Source organism: Centruroides vittatus, unplaced genomic scaffold (assembly GCF_030686945.1).
Source record: "Centruroides vittatus isolate TY-2023 unplaced genomic scaffold, ASM3068694v2 contig_943, whole genome shotgun sequence".
In the NCBI taxonomy this organism is placed as follows: Eukaryota; Metazoa; Arthropoda; class Arachnida; order Scorpiones; family Buthidae; genus Centruroides; species Centruroides vittatus.
Genome location: NW_027122626.1, coordinates 254 through 18,276, shown reverse-complemented (window position 1 = coordinate 18,276; position 18,023 = coordinate 254). Strand labels below are relative to the sequence as shown.

Below are 18,023 nucleotides of genomic sequence, written 5' to 3'. Positions count from 1 at the left end.
TGCTCTACAGATGTCTCTGAGTACCGTCAGTTTAAAAAAAACACCCTGTATATAAGATCCAATGAAACCAGCATTGTCCGTTTATAACATTAATTAATGTAAAAGGATCTCCACATGGTAGACAATGAGTCCGCATCTCTATGGTTTATACAACCAGTTGTCATGTGCGCCTTGCAGATTTCCAATCTCTCAAGATGTTTGACCGTTTGCCTATTCGTCGTCGTTTTTATAATTGCCGCTTGATCTCATTGAACGTTAACATCCTTCTTTCTTGCGTATGATGGCAGCGCAGTGTTGTCAAGGTTCTTACTGATTGTATATTTGTGCTCTTGAGCCTTTGTTTTAAACTGTGCATCGTTGCATCCACATAAACGAGCTTGGAATTGAAACGTTGGTCGTGTAAAGGCACCAAATATATACCCGTTGTTGAATTCCGATCCTCTTTCTTTTTATTGTTTCTTAAAAGTTTGAAAACAGTGGGATTACGTCGGTATACAATACGAAAATTATTAGACCTGGCAGTACATCTATGTAACTTGTTTAAAAATGGAATGTAATTAAGCACTATTCTTTTTACATTTATTCCAAACACATTTTATGTTCTATAGTTAATGTTGTATTTTTTTGTAACTGAGGAAGATCGTTAAAAGCGATTGAATACGTTATTATTTTATTAAATTTTGTTGAATTGATTAAGGTATAGTTTATTTATAAGTAATTTAATTATTAGTGTTAGTAAAGTAGTGAGTAAGTAATTAGTAGCAGTCTAGTAGTTAGCAAAGCGGCAACGCAACGACGTAGACTTTTGCGCAATTATTTAGAAAGTTAATTGAGTATTTGCGGATCCGCAGCGCTGGATCCAGCACGAAGTGCTGGATCCAGCAGGCCGAAGAATGCGCTGGATCCAGCTGGATTGCTGGATGAGGGATCCAGCAATTGCAATCCCTAATTTAATGTTATCTTAATCTTCTATTTAGTTTGTTTTATTTTAAAATTGAACTATTTAAATTAATTATTATTATACACAGATTGTCTAAAAAGAAACCAAACTTTTGCTCTAGAAAGAAAAAACTTCAAAAAATATTTTTATAAATATGTTTATTTATTTGAAATAGATCCCTCTGCAGCAATAGAATGATCAGAATGAGTAATGAGCATTTCAAAGGACTTTTTCAGCTCCTGTTTTAGCACTTGGTTCAATACTGCAGTCACAGCAGCCTCAATCTCAGGAATGTCCTTGTAATGAGTCCCTTTCATTGGAATTTTAAGTTTTTGGAACAGAAATAGTCACAGGGAACCAGATTGGGAGAATATGATAGATGATTTAGGGTTACTATACCTTTTCAAGCCAAAAATTTGTGAACTTGTGCAAGGGTGCATTGTTATGCAGCTGTGTCCAGCTTCCTTGAGTATGATACTCTGGCCATATGTGTAAAATTTGGTTTCAAAAATGTTCCAAAATACCCAAATAATATTCTCCAATAACATATTGGCCATTTGGGACAAATTCTTTGTTGTATGATACCTTTGGAATCATAAAAACAGATGAGCATGGTCTTGGCCCTCCAATTTTTGGAAACAAAGTTTTTTGGTGTAGGCTCATATGATGATTTCCACATGGCACTTTGATGTTTCATCAACAGGTCATATTGGTAGCACCAAGTCTCATCACCCATGACAATATTTTTGAGAAAATTTGGATTGCAGCAAGCCATTTTGATGAGGTCCTGAACATGATGAATGCTTGTCTGTTTTTGTTCCTCAGTGAGTGAATGTGGTACAAAGTTGGAACAGATCTTAGGCTTGTTCAAATGATTATGTAAAATTATGTGGACAAAGTCTTTTGACACTCCAAACTCCTCTAACAACATTCTACAGGTCACATTTGGATCCTTTCCTAATTTTGTTGCACTTTATCAATGTTACTGTTTGTAGTTCTTCATAAGACCACTTTTCAGATTGTTTTCAATTGACTCCCAGCAATCTTTGAATTGATTAAATCAGTCATAAATGTGTTTGGCTTAGACAATCATCCCCATATATTTGTTTCAGTAATTTAAACCTTTCAATAAAAATTTTCTTTAGTTTTATGCAGAACGTAATGTTGGCACATTGCTCCATAGCAATTTTCTGATGAGGGTCACAAGATAACCCTTATGTTTCACACCACACAAAGGATTGTTATGAACCAGTTCAAATGTAATTGCACACGATTGATAACATCATTCAAAATTTTGAATTTGACTATTAAAACTAGTTGTGCCATCTAGTTATATTTCTAGAGCAAAAATTCAGTTTTTTTTAGACAACCTGTGTAGTAAAAGTTTATTAATTTGGCACCTATGAGACCAGAGTTGTGTATGATTATTAATAATGCTGGCTTATCAGGTGATTTTTGTATTTTTGCAAAATTTGATAAGTTAAATGCAATCTGAATATTGCAGATATTGCTGTATGTTTTGCACTAGTGAGTATAAAACATAAATAACATGCAGTTGTATGTTTCCAATTTGTTTACTCACACTCTTTAATCAGTCTGAAGATGACACAGTACATTACTAAACATTGCTAAGATTAAAAAACTTTCAAAAAATGCAATGAACATGTTACTGTACAAAACTACCATTCACAATGATTCATGTACTTATAATAATTATTTTTTAGACATGTACTGTATTCTGCTTGGATCTTTAATTCAAAGCAAGTCCAAACAAATTCTGATACTATCATGCTGATTATTATTAGACAATTCCAGAGTATCAGCTACTGAACACCAGACATTTTGAACTACGGGTGCCAGATTAACAAATGTTTACTATTGTTTATTTTATATAAATGAGGGCATAGTATAGCATTGCTCAATTATTTAATTTGGCACTGGGTTGATGCAAAAGCAGATAGTCAAATATTAAAAATATAAATTTCTGTAAATGTAAGTAAATAATAATAAATTAAATATATGAATTATATAAAGAATATAACAATAAATTTCCTCAAAAGTATATCATTCAGATTTTAATATGCAAATTAGTGCATCAGCTTTGTGTTCACCTAACATAGTATCTCCAAATAAAGGTGTGTGCATGCATATATATAATTTATATTAAGTTTTTTTGAAAATTACTTTAAAATACTGCTTACTCCATTTAATGTAATTTCTTTGTAAAAACTTTGGGAGCCGTAAAAAATTATAACAATATCTGAATGACAACATTGAGAGCTAAGTTAATGAAGAAAATAATTAGGTTTCATTGACTTTAACATTAAAAAGGTCAAGTTAAAATAATTTATTCTTAAAGTAACCTTTAAGAATTATTAAATATAAAAAATAATTAGTATTATTAATTAATATGTAATTCACCCAGTATTGTCTGCACCAACATCAACAACAGCTAGTGTAATGTCACTATTTAAATTATTGTACTGCCAGAAAATAATGATTAAACGATTAATATCTAATGTTTAGTGCACTGGTTAAGACTGATAATAATTGCATGTTATAAACTACATGTTAAGGCAGGGGCGGACTGGCCTTAAAATTTTTGAGTGGAAAAAATTATTACCGACCCAGCCCATAAATAAAAAAAATGTCTTTTTTCTATTTATATTTAAATATATTCAAAATACAACATTGACAAAAATTGCAATAAGCACAAGTCTAGAACATTAAATTTTATTTAGAAGTTTGCTTTGTTGAGCAATAATATTAATGATAATCATCAGAATCTATTTCATTTAAAATAGCCTTCTCCACTGACATTAACACGAAGGCTTCTAGATTTTCTTGCGAGATACTTGATCTTAATGAATTTTAACGTAGAAAAGCTCCGTTCATAGGACACTTGTGTTACAGACATAGACAGTCAATATTTGTATTTGTGATATATTAATAAATGTCTTTTAAATAAATTATTTTTTTCAGGTATTAGATTCATTTTTTCTTTTAATATATTTTTAACTCTTTCAAATATTTTAGGTATATATATATATATTAAATTTACACATTTTTTATCTTTTTCAAACTTCTATTTTTATTAACATTACTCTTAATCCAATTTAACCATTTTCCTAATATTTTTTTAGGATAACTATTAAGTGAAAACATTTTTATCACTTGTTCTATTTCTATTTCTCGATTTGGTAATTGACTCGTTCTATTTTTATTTTTATCTATGTACATTTTAAAAATATTAAATTTCATAGCTTGTGGAACCCTGGATTTATAATTAAGTACAGTACCTTTGGTATTTGCATAGGTTTTACATATTTTTTATATTCTAAGTTATTGTTAGTTCTAATAATGGTTACATCTAAAAAATTTATACAATTATTAATTTACTGGAAGAAATCATCTATATTACTGTAATGCGGCTTTATGAAAAATGTATTAGACTCATTGCCCTCTAGAATTGGAATACTGACTTGCATTGCTTGCAAAATTTCTTTATTTTTCTCTTTCTCAAATTTGTTTTGATTAATTTGAGCATTATCGACATTAGCTACATCAGTTGAAGTTGCAGATGTGTTATTTTCACTTTCTTGAATACTAATATCTTTATTTATATTTCCCCACTGATTCGCATCGTCATTGTTAGACATATTTCAGACTGGCATTTTAAGTTTTGTTAAACATTTGTTGTATACTGTAGCACTGTTCAGCTACTAACTCCAAATCACGTTTTCTTTTTCAATTCCTACTATTAGTTCACACTCTCCCTATATATATATAATATATATATATATCTTGTTCAAATTTTCAATTGTTAATAAAATAATTTTTATTCATCCACTCAAGTTCAAATACATTTTTTTAAACTTGTAGTGGATGACACTTGATGTTAATACAGTTTTTTTCAAATAATAATTCATTAATTAATTAAATTTAAACTGTGGCACCCGTCAGCAATATGCCGATTCCGACCAATAGAGGGCACAAGGAGAAAAAAGCGAACTTTGAACTACTCATTCACTTTTCGGACGTTAGAACAAGTGGTCAGCACAAGCAACCTCCGACCTTCGATCGATGTCGGGTAGTAAACATATTGTATTGTATATTACTGTATATACTTGTGAAGAACCCTTTATTTATTTATAAAACTTTTTTGTTTAATTTTATTCCTAAAACTCTGAGGGATCCAACACCCAAATCATAATTACTCCATAAGATTTAATACTACAACACTTTGGATTTATTATTATTATTATTATTATTATTATTATTTCCTTGAGAAACGAAAGAGATGCATAAATCACAGGAAAAAGTAAAAGTAACAAGTAATATAAAAAAAAAAAAATTCTCTTATATAAGATATTTATGTATATACATATTTATATTAATTGTAATCTATATATATGTTACCGGCAAAACCCGATTTTATGCCAAACTAGTTTGGCGTAAAATCGGGTTTTGCCGGTAACGCAAAACGTCATGCTTACGCCAAACTAGTTTGGTGTAAGCATGTCAGGCCAAACTAGTGTAGAATTATTATTCAAGTATATTAATGGTTAATTTAAGTTCATCATAAAACACAAATAAGTTCATTTTTTAATTTTAGTTTGATTTTAAAAGTTATTTTTATTATTTTGTTTGAATTTTTGAAAATATTTTTGAAAGGTAATTTAAACTTTTAAAAGTGCATGGCTTAATAAAAAAATACAAATTGATAAGTACTGATTACCTTATTTTTCTTTTATAGTTTTGTACAAATGTTGTGTCACTTCTAATCAATGTCGTTTTTCGTTAATGTTACCCTAGGTATCGAAGATGACGGTTCGTCTCTGATTCCAGCGATCAGAAGACAGGGAACAATGAGGACGCATGTCCTAACCTAAACCTATTCTAATAATTTGGTTGCTAATAATTATGGTAATTTATTAGAATAGGTTAGGTTAGGTTAGAATGTGCGTCCCCACTGTTCCCTCTGTCTTCTGATTGCTGAAATTGGAGACGAGCCGCCACCTTCGATATCTAGGGTAACATCAACCCCGTTTTTTATAATTAAGTAGACTATGTTTGAATAAATATTGTTTATGTAATTGATTGCCTTTTAATTTTATTTTAACTATTAATATATTTAACCATTAATATATTTCAATAATAATTCTAAACTAGTTCGGCCTGACACGCTTACGCCAAACTAGTTTGGCAAAACTAGTTTGGCGTAAAATCGGGTTTTGCCGGTAACATATATAATCAAGACGAGTTGATAATAATAATAATGATGATAATAATAATCAGTGCAGAGCCCAAACGGTAAGGAGTTGAAAGTTGAAATTTGGTACACAGTTAAGGTACGTCACAAAGATGCACACTAAAAAGGTATTTTTTGAAATTCCTCTCCACGGGGGACAGGAACAGGATTAAGTCTTAACACTTCCATCAACAATGGAAATGTCAACAATGGAAGCGTTATGTAACAGTGGAATTGTGAAGAGAAAGCGATGTGCAAAAACACAGATGCAGTTTTTTTTCGTTTTTGTGGGAAGTCAAACATATTTTTAGATCCATCTAACAATTCTCTAATTAGTCTAGAAACAGGGGGACCCAATTCTTGCATTCTGTGAAAACGGGTAAGGTTAACTATAACGTAATAATCTTAATCTTCACTACCGTTACTTTTGCCCGAGCAACGCCGGGCCTACCTGCTAGTTATTTAATAAAGAGTAACTAAAATAAAATTGTTTTTTGTTGACTGAAGTAGGAATTGACTTTAAAATTTTTTTTTATATATTACTTGTTTTTCTCTTAGGATGCTTTGTGTTTGGGCCAAGTAGGGCCAATGTAGTGTTGGACTCGGGTCAGCGAACTAATTTAACTTAAGACTAGGGCTGGGTAAAATGATAAAGGCTTACACATATATCTATATTACAAAAATTGAAATTTATCTTACTCGACAAAAAAATAAATGAATGAAATTTTTTAAAAATAAAACCGAACAAAACGGTATATTATGTACATATTTAGAAAAATCAGACCAAATTGTATATGGCCCGTATGGAATTTTCCACATTTTCCACGTGGCCAGTCTGCCCCTGTGTTAGAGCCAATAGCAAGAAAGTAGTGTGTAAAAAGGCCTATACACCGTCAGATAATGATAACAGCAATCAAATTCTGCTTACATTAAAACAGAGTCTATTGTATTTTTGTATAAAGCTTTTTATAGTAATTTTTAAAAAAGAAGGAAACATAAAATTTATGATAATACAACAAATTTATAATATACAATATATACATAATATACATTATTAATTTTAAAATGTATTATTAATTTTTAAAATGCCAATACACTTTCAATAAACTAGTCTGATGTCTGATGTGTCTAATGTATAAATATTTGATAATTTTGAATGATAGGAATCAATGCCTTATATTAAAAGAAAATTTCCAAATCAGTATGAGAAAAATAAAAGGTTAAAAAATGATGAGATAGAAGAAGTTGATATGGATATAGAAAGTATTGATCAAGGTAATTTATGGTTTTGATTATCATAAAATTTTTAAATAATAAATATATATTTTTAAAAATAATATAAAAATATCATGAATATGCAAAGAAAAAGTTCTTGCTTTCGTTTTCTTTGCATATTTGTGATATTTTTGTATTATTTTTTAAAAATTAAATGCTGTCAGTCAAGGTTTTAAATATTTACTTTAATAAATTTATATTTATATTATCAATCATTTTAAGGTAACTGATATTTAGAATGAGAGTTTAACAAAGCAGATTTTTGTTATATTTCATTTTCTTCTGTTAAATGCAGAAAATTTTAGCATTTCAAGGTTTTAAAACTTCTTTTTAATTTTGAACATATTAACTTTTAGTTCTTAATTAAGATGCAGTAATCATTCTTAGGTTGTAATTTCTTATAAATAATCCATAGAGGCATATAACAAACATTGTTAAAAATCCATTAAAGCATGACACATATTGATAGACATTTTTCTAATTCAGAAAAGTTTGTATTATATTATAATTTACTAATATTACTATTTATAATCAGTTCTTTCTCTTTTAATATATGAAAAATTGCAATTATTTTCTTCAGTCATTGCTGTTTACATGTAACAACAAAATGACAATGAACTTAAGCACTGTTTCTCAATGACCATGATATCCATGCACAGTTACTGCCTGGGCGAAGCCCAGGCTTCTGGTGTAACTTTTGCACTTTCCTGTCCAATTTAAAAAACAAATTCTCACGTTAGATTTTGATAATTTTGGCATCAAAATGCTCGGTAGAACCCAGACATGTGCATAAATTATTTTTTGGAAAATATAATTAACTCTGAGAAAAGATATATTCAAAAAATGAAAGTGTCGACTTTCACCTCTCTGACACTTAATAACAAACAAGTATTTTGACATTTTTGGGTACTGTTTTTTGGAATATAAAGCCAGACAGTTGCTTCATATTTTTGCAGAGTTTGGTGAATTTCGGTTGAACTATGGAAAAGTTATCCAAGTTCAAAGAAAAAGGAACCAGACTTACATCTCTCATCCCTGCTAGATGGCGCCACATTACCTAGTTCTTCTATTTCCTCTGCTGTAACTGCATGCCCGGGCCTGTACCGATTTAAAGGAATGTCATTTCCATTCCATAGGAATTTTTTATGGGAAGTCCAATTCATTGAACTTTTCTCGCTTAAATGCAAACTGATTTTATTTTATTATTCCTTTATTTCTTAATTTTTAGTTTAGTTTACTTTATTTATTTACTTTACTTTAGTTAAATTTAATTTCTTTGTTACACTTTTTTTTATCTGTACTTTTCATCATTTTTTTTTCTCAACAATAAATCACTTATAATTTTTCATTTGTGATATATTACTGCTCAAACTGCTCATCCACGCTAACTACATCGATAAACATCATCATGAGTTTCTTGATGTGATCCATCTAGTAGTAACAAAAGATTGTGATTTCCTTGATTATGGTTAAAAATTCTAATAATTGTTATATACTCTATTAGAATAATACAAAAAGTGTATGAAGCCCTATATAAATTAATTTTTTCCAAATAAGAACAGAATCTTATTCCTTAACATTTTTCCAGACACAAATGAGAATTTTCTCTATAGTAATAAAATTTTATAGTATCTTATCACTTTAATCCTTTATATTTGAAGTGATATATTCTAACATTATTTTAAGTTTATAACATTATTACATCATTTACATTTTGAAGATAAAAATGATTAATTGTGATTTAATAAGGCCATTGGCTAACAAGAGAGAAATTTTTGGATACATAAATATAATTTTTAATAACTTTTTCCTTCATCTATCTTGTAATATTTCAATAATAGGAAGGATAATATATTCTGATGATGAGGAAGCTCGTTTATGCAAGTTCATTCCGCCTTTACCTCATGATACTCCCATACAAGTTCCAGCACCGCCGCCGCCACCACCACCAATTCCTTTATCTGATGATGCACCTGCATTTGTTGAAGAAACTCAGATATGTGCAAATCTTTTATCTCCTACATTAACTGAATTAGAAGAAGAAAAACAAAGATTAATGAATGAATTACAATTGGAATTGGAAGAGAACAAAAAAGATACATCCGATGAAACTGAAAATATCAACAATTGTGATAAGGTAATATAATATTTGATAAAATATTATTTGCTTATTAACTGTTATATAATTTAAGATTTAAATATTTGAAATATTCCAAATTTGAATGAGCATACAATGTTAGCTTCTATTAGATTTTGGATTTATTTCTATCTTCATTAATAAGTTTTCTTTTAAAACATTGCCTATCACAGAAGTAACAAACTGTTAGTTATTCCAAAAAAAAGATTCATTCCAATTTGGGTCATTTATTAATTTGTTTTCATCATCTATTTTCAGAGGGGTATATTTTTACTCATTTTTGATTGAGAATTTATTAAATTATGAGCTTGAAATCATAATTGTTTCCTTATCATAAAATTATGTTAAATAGTCATTTTTAAAATTCTACATTTCAATATTTAAATAATAAGGTCATTGGGCTTTCATACATTGTCTTAGTTAGTTCCGATTTACAAGTAATAATTCATTTTCTAGTAAACTGTCAATTGTGTCTGCCCATCGTATGTGGAATTTGTGTAAATGAAGATATCCATGGGATATATAAGAAAAAGTTGGAATATATATAGGTTTAAAAAATAAAATCAAGTATTGAGAAAAAACAATATAAGAGTGATTGAATTAAAGGAAAAAATAACAAATTCCTAAAAAATATTAATTCATAACATTTTACAACAACAAGATGACAAAGATATAATAAAAAAAAATACAATGTAGCTAATTAATATCAAATGAAAAATTTGAACCAGAACAAAATGAAGTCAAAGTTATTGTAGAGAACCCGATCTGAATTACAGATTCCATTTCGCCAGTTTGTCACACAGAACTAAAACAACCAAATGTCGTAACACAAAAAAACTTTAATCTTTAATTTCACTTTCGGACTCACCACTTCACCACTTCTCTCTACCGTCCTCCTATCTACTCTGATTGCCCCTTTTTCCCACCTTTACTCCCTTCCTTTTTATGGCCCCTTTGTCTACATTTCTTATTAGTCTTTATGACTGCATGCAAATGGACTGCACATGGACTGACAAAAACCACAGTTGAGAGAGGACGAGGAGGACCGATATCACTACAGTTATGTTTCTTGTTGTGTAATGCTAAGACTTTATTTTGTCAAAAACTGTTTTAACAGAAACTATTTTGTCAGAAGTTGTTTTAACTAAATTAAGGAAATCTTGTAATTTGCTAGCATTACAATTATCAGTATCTGGAATTATATTTTTGAAAAATAATTTGCTAAAGATTTTTAAAAGAAACTATATTTGCATAATCTTATAAATTTTATGCACTTTCTTATTTCAAATTTAAATGTGTCTGAATGCATTATTCTACCTTTGAATTTCATTATATGATCTGAAGATGCTTTAAATAATAAAATTGAAAGTATTTATTAATTTTTGATATGTATAAAAAATTTTAAGAGAAAGTATTATTACTGAATTTAAGTACATAATTTTTAAGTATATAATTTTTAAGTACATATTACATTTATTATGTACATATATTTTTAAGTACATGATTTTTAAGTACATAATTTTGATATTATTCAGCAATTTAACAACTTAAAAATGTAAAAGAATATATAATAATTTTTAAAACACTTTCTATGATCTTTGAAATTGTTCGTGGAAAGTAACTGTATAATTCAAAGAACTGTATAATTTTCATTTGTTCGGTCATAATAAATAAGCAGCCATCTGGACAATAGTTATTTATTTTATTTTTATTTTTATTTTTATTTTAAATAAAGATGGGTGAAAACTCAGGACTACTCATGGGTATTGCCTGAGTGGAAAATGAAGGAAAGTTGAGTAAAGACGAAGATGAAGGGGAAAGAAAGGGGATAGGAAAGTGGGTGAAAAGGGGAGGTTACATGGGCGCCTTGCCGATTTTATAAAAGAAACATAAATTATGTACATGTGGCACTGGGCCGTTTGAACAAATCCTAAAAATACACAAAATATAACCCTACAAACTTATGCCTGCAGTAAATATGATACAGATATTTACAGTCATTTGCAGTCATAGATCACACAGCAATTACATACAAAGCAAGGATAAACGACTGCTTGCCGTTACACGTTGCAGATACACTCTAAGAGAAACAATAATAAATTGTACATACAGTGTTGTATACAAAAGAAAACAAAGCACCGCTTAACTCTTACTAGGAGTTATTGAAAATGAACAGTACACGATACAATTATAATGTGTGCACGAAGGTTGAAGCACAAAACAGTACTTAAAACACAACGAAAGTTGAAGCAGTTCTTTCATGTGAAGCTTGGCTCCAATGCTCTTGTTTCTGTAATGAATGTAGTAAGTTCCTTAAATAGTTCACCATTAGATACTAGGCACCTTAAAGGGCATGGCCAATTATGACCATGTTTCAGAGTCTTGTAGATGAGCCTTGTTCTGTTCCTGTCGTACATATTGCACTGAAAAATGAAATGTTCCACGTTTTGAACAGAGGATCCATCGCACTCACAAATGTCATCCTCGCTGTGCTCGAACCTATGTAAATAGTATTTAAAGTTTCCATGGCCGGTGAGTGTTTGCGTTATGGCACTATTTAACTCTAAGTGTTTCGTGCGAAGTCTCTCCAGAACATTAGGAAGAAATTCAAACGTGACTCTTCCTGTTTCACCCTTGCACCATTCGGCCTGCCAAAGAAGCGTAGCAGTGTTCTCAATCAAAGTCCTGATATTGTTGTAAGTAAGCTGAGGATAGATGATCTCCCCTGTTTTCTTGGCATGTTGTTTTGCTATTCTATCGGCCTGTTCGTTCCCTTGCACTCCGCTATGTCCTCTAATCCAAGAGAAGCTTACCTTGAAGTTCCTCACATCTTGTAAGACTTCATGTATAAGATTGGTCGTATGGCACTGTTTCTTATACCCAATAATCTTTTGTAATGCAGTTTGACTATCGGTGCAAATTCGTACGTGTCCCTTATGATTTTTAAGGTCTCGAATATATACCAGCGCCCGATATATGGCAAACAACTCTGCTTCGGGCACGGTACAATAGTTGGCCAATTTAAAACCAGCTGTGTACTTAAAGTCGGCATTGCCATGAATTGAGTGGACAAAGGAAGCTCCAACATTCTCCCCACTCTTCGACCCGTCTGTGAAAATAAAGTGCATAGGGAATGGATTATCATACATATCTGTGATAAACACATTCTTGTTCCTTGCAGGGTGAGCATAATTGGTCTTTTCTTTGAAATTTCCTTCTTGCTCGAAGGTATTGAGGAGATCCCAATCAAGGTTGGGCAGGCAACCAATGTCGGCATATTTAGTCAGTTTGTTAAGATTTTCTGTTGTGATCAAAATGTTGTCTAAAGTCCAGGTCCATGTCAGTATTTTGACTTTGAGATGTAAGGGCATGATACCCGCTAAAACTTGCAGTGCTGCATTTGAAGTGGTCCTATACGCTCTGCAGAGCCGAAGCAATAATGGTCTATGCATTGCCTGTAACTTACGTTTAATATTTATTATGTCTACTCTCTCCCCCCAGAACGGGGCACCATATAAAATGACAGGCTCAATACAGGCCTTGTTAAGCATCCTTATTGCCCTCTCGTTAAAGCCCCAATCTCTGTGGGCCAAACTAAGCAAAGCATTAGTGGTTTTTCTAACTTTGCCTGCAACATAGTCAATATGTTTCGTCCAAGTGAGGCTTTGATCGATCATTAGTCCTAGGTACTTTATAACTTTTACATTTTTAATTCTGTTACCATTCATAGTAATATTAAAGGCTTTTTGCAGCTGTTTCCCTTTTGTGAGGACCATGTTCTCGCATTTATCGTAGTTTATTTCGAGTTTGTTTTCTTTACTCCATGCATATATCTTGTTTAGTATTGCATTGGCCTTTTCTTGGAGTCTTTTGCCGTTCTTATTTGAGATCATAAGCACCGTATCATCGGCATAACCCTGTAACTTCCATTGATTGCAGTTATTCTCATTCAACTTAAGTAAGTCATTATAAACTATGTTCCACAGGCCCGGGCCTGACTTCGAGCCCTGTGGACATCCTCTATTAATTGAACGGATAATATCTGCCCTTTTGTGATACACACCCGCAGTTCTTTCCGACAAATAGCTCTGAAGAGTTACATAAAGATTTCTAGGGCATTTAGCTTCTTTTAACTGATTGAAAATCGATGGCCACCATATGGTGTTAAATGCATTGCGGTAGTCTATTGAAATGATGAGAGCATGTTCGTTGCGACTCCAGGCCTGTTTGATGAAATGTATAAGAGAGTGGATTGCATGATAGGTAGAGCGGCCCTTGACAAATCCAAATTGACCATTATGCATCCATTTATTTTGGTATAGGTAATAATTAATTCTATCCATAAGTAACCCATCCAGAACCTTTCCGGGTACAGACAAAAGACTTATGGGCCTATAATGGTTCGGTTTAAAATGCGAGTCAGAACCCGGTTTGGGTATGAATTTAATAGACGCTTGTTTCCATATTTTCGGGAAGTGTCCCTTTTCCAGACACTTGTTGAATGTGTACACAAATGCCATTGGCACAGAGTTGAATGCATGCTTAAGCATCTCTGGGGTCACCCCATCAATCCCAGGTGCCTTCTTCTTTTTAATAGTCTTGATTGCCCTCTGAACTTCGTTAAAAGTGAATCGTCAATCCTCGTCCGTGGTAGGAGGGTTAGAGGTTTCATTCCTAATCCTTTCTTGGTTACTATTGTCCTCTTCCTCACAATCAATAGGGAAGTGTGTGTCTAACATATAGTTCATAGTTTCATTGTAGTCTTGTGTGTAAGTACCATCCGTTTTCACTATGTTGGCCGGTATTTCGTTGCCAGATTTCTGTTTGCGTGCAACATAATAGGGCTCTCTCCACACATTTTGTTTACTGACTCTGGTGCAGAAATCTTGCCATGCTTTGGTGCGTGCTTTATTTATATCCGTTTTATACTTGTTAAAGCTACTTAGGTATTCTTGTCTTTTTTGCGCTTTCCTGTCTGGGTCTGTCTCTATCCGGAACCTCTTTTGTAATTTACGTGTTTTCCGTCTCTGTTCGGCGAGGTCCTCATTCCACCAATGAGCCCCTTTCCTGTTAATCTGCTTAAATTTCGTAGATAAGTGGTACGCTTCGATAATGGAAGTATTAAGGTGCTCGGCCAAAGAATCAATGTCCGTAATGTCATAAATCTCTTGAGATGCCCACAGATCGCTAAACCAATTTTTGAATACATCCCAGTCAGTGTGACCTTTAATATACTTTTCAGATCTCTTTCCCGTTTCGAAGTTAAGACAATGAAGAAAATATACATTTTCAAGTCTATGTTTTAATCCATTTTTCACCAACCACAGAAGTAACAGCTAAAAATACATGAAGATAAACTTCACGAAAAGACAAACAGTAAGTAGAAAATTCACATGGTTAAAAACGATATCAACGTCAGCCTTTCTATGGAGGATCTGACGTTTTCACATTAAAAACGGAAGTATAATCTTCTTACCACACCATCAAGTCCTTAACATATTTATAACTGGTCTGGCCCTCTAGTAGTGGTTCTGAGTATTCCAATCATTTACATGTCGTTACATAACTCTGGATTTCTTCTATTTCGAAGTTAAGACAATGAAGAAAATATACATTTTCAAGTGTAACGACATGTAAATGATTGGAATACTCAGAACCACCACTAGAGGGCCAGACCAGTTATAAATATGTTAAGGACTTGATGGTGTGGTAAGAAGATTATACTTCCGTTTTTAATGTGAAAACGTCAGATCCTCCATAGAAAGGCTGACGTTGATATCGTTTTTAACCATGTGAATTTTCTACTTACTGTTTGTCTTTTCGTGAAGTTTATCTTCATGTATTTTTAGCTGTTACTTCTGTGGTTGGTGAAAAATGGATTAAAACATAGACTTGAAAATGTATATTTTCTTCATTGTCTTAACTTCGAAATAGAAGAAATCCAGAGTTATGTAACGACATGTAACGATACTTTTCAGATCTTAATAGTGGGGTGTTGACAAGTTTCCACACAATGTAGCGATGATCGCTAGCACTAACTTCCTCAAGAGTTTCGCAGCTGTTCATGTGGCTGAGAGCAAGTCTATTAGCCGCACAAATGTCCACCCAACTCTCTCCTCTGTCTGTGAAGAAAGTTGGCAGGTCGCTCGAGTTACATGAAACCATGTCATGGCTTGATAGGAAATCTATTAGAATTCTGCCTCTTATATCTTCAATCGGACTGAACCACGTAGGCAACTTAGCATTGAAGTCTCCCGCAAGAATTCAAGGAGAGTTATTAATTTTGTGACTAATGTTGTCTAGTTTTTGCAGAATGCCTTGAATATCTTCATAAGGAGAGCTGTAAGCTGAAGTAATGAATAAGTGTCTATTCATATAAGTTATCTGAACAGTCGTAATAGTCAGTGCTGAATAATGGGCAGAAGTCCATATTTATATCTTTGTTCGGGGATAAAATCCCAGTTTTAGGCCTATCATACAAATTGTTAGGAGGGAAGACTTTCCAGCCTCCAAAGCGAACAATGCAGCCAGATATTGTGTACGGTTCTTGTAGAACTATTATATCTGCCCTTTTACAATAGTTATTTAGAAAATCAGAAGTGAATTTACACAGGTGTCCAAAATTAAAGTAATAAATACAAATGTACATGGCAAAAACATAGAAATGAACAGCCCTCCATTGCAATGAATCATCCAAATGCCTTCTTTGAGATGTGTCTCATAAGATACCGATTTATCAGGAACATTTCCTCACTGTTAACAGTCCTAGCATATGATTTTTTGTCAGAAACAATTTCCCTTTATTTAAGTGAATTATGTTTACATAAGTCTTGTAACATATATATACAGTCAAACCTGTTTTTATGCGCTCTTTTTATGTGCGATTTTTATTTGTGTGATTTTTTTAATGCGAATTTTTAATTTGTGCGGTATAGTTGGCGACTAGTCTCGTGCGATTCGTCATGTCTTACGTTGACTTATTATAGCTAAATAAACTTATTATAGCATAAATGCACTTATTATAGTAATATTATTGCATGAATATGCGAAAAATGAAATAATTTACTTTTTAAGTCAACAAAACACCACCTGGACAAAAATATGTAAAACAGACGATAGACCAGACGATGCAGTCAAGTGCTGACATCTGTTGTCAATAAATTCTATTTCGTACGGTTTTGAGTTATTTTCTATGTGAGACTTTTTTTATGCGGTCCCTGTTGACCGCATAAAAAAAATATTTTTTAATTGTGTTGCGAAAACTATTATTTACAGCCATTCGTGAAGTTTCGTGAGATTTTTTTTGTGCGTTTTTTTTAATGCGGTCCCTATCCCCCGCATAAAAACAGGTTTGACTGTATATATATAGCACTCTACATTTTGTTACATGGGTACATTGCTATTATGCCTCATTTGCATGATACTTGCATAATAAGAAGGCATTTTCTGATTTTATATACGATGTAAGTTTCAGCTATTTCACATTTCATAATGTTGATTTTACACAGGTTTTGTGTTTTTTGATTTAATTTTGGACATCATATTATGTATAAATGAAAACTTTTATGATTTAAGAATCTACAAAAACTTGAAGATTTTAAGAGAAATGTAGACATTTCTTCTTGAATTAGAGAAATGCCTTTACATTTCTTTTATTCAAAGAGAAAATCAAAGAATATCTCTTGCTTGTCATTATCCTATGTTATTTAGTTAATTTTCAGCTTTTTACCAATATACTGATATTTAAATTTTGAAATATTTCATATTACATTCATTAATTTTTTAATCTTTTTAAACAATTTACCAATATAAATGAAAATAAAATAGGTTTGTTCTTTTTATCAATTCAAAAAATAAAAAATAAAATTAGTATGAAAATTTATTAACATTTTTTTAATACAACACTATTATAATAATAAATGTGCAAAAAAAATAATTTTAGTTTTTAATTATAACTTTTAAGAAATCAATGTTTTTGTAAGAAATCAAGTTTATCTTATGCACAAACAATATGAATATTAAGGATAATTATATTACCATAATTTCATGCAGATAATCTGCAAACAATTTCTACAATGGATAAGAAATAGTCTAGCAGATTGTTATTTCATTCCTTACAAAAAAAAATTACCTTTTTGATATGCTGCACGACTATCACTGGTCCAGTGGCATATGGTGAGAAATTTGTTGGTAACCAAACTTCTATAGTATCAGTCAACAAACTTGAAATAACTGGAATAGCAGATGAGTTTTTAAAGCTGCATAACTAGTTATTGCCAATCTAATCCTTTGTTTAAAAATAACATTTTTGCTTCAAAAGTGGGAATTGGAGAGTATAAAGATTCATTATTAAAGAAGTGATATTTTCAAAATAACAATTGTCTGATAATTCTTGCAATCTGCTTTTAGCATTATTTCAT

General features: G+C 31.4%; 1 protein-coding gene across 1 annotated transcript in view; it reads left to right on the top strand.

Annotated features, from left to right (window-relative positions):
• LOC136985034 (zinc finger CCHC domain-containing protein 8-like) overlaps window positions 1-9,612 on the top strand; it is a 51,734-nt gene extending 42,122 nt beyond the window's left edge. Inside the window, exons 12-13 of the mRNA XM_067282228.1 lie at window positions 7,355-7,466; window positions 9,308-9,612. Coding sequence (XP_067138329.1) covers window positions 7,355-7,466; window positions 9,308-9,612 — 417 coding nt within the window. The remainder of the gene's footprint in view (window positions 1-7,354; window positions 7,467-9,307) is intronic.
• The last annotated feature ends 8,411 nt before the right edge of the window (window positions 9,613-18,023 follow it).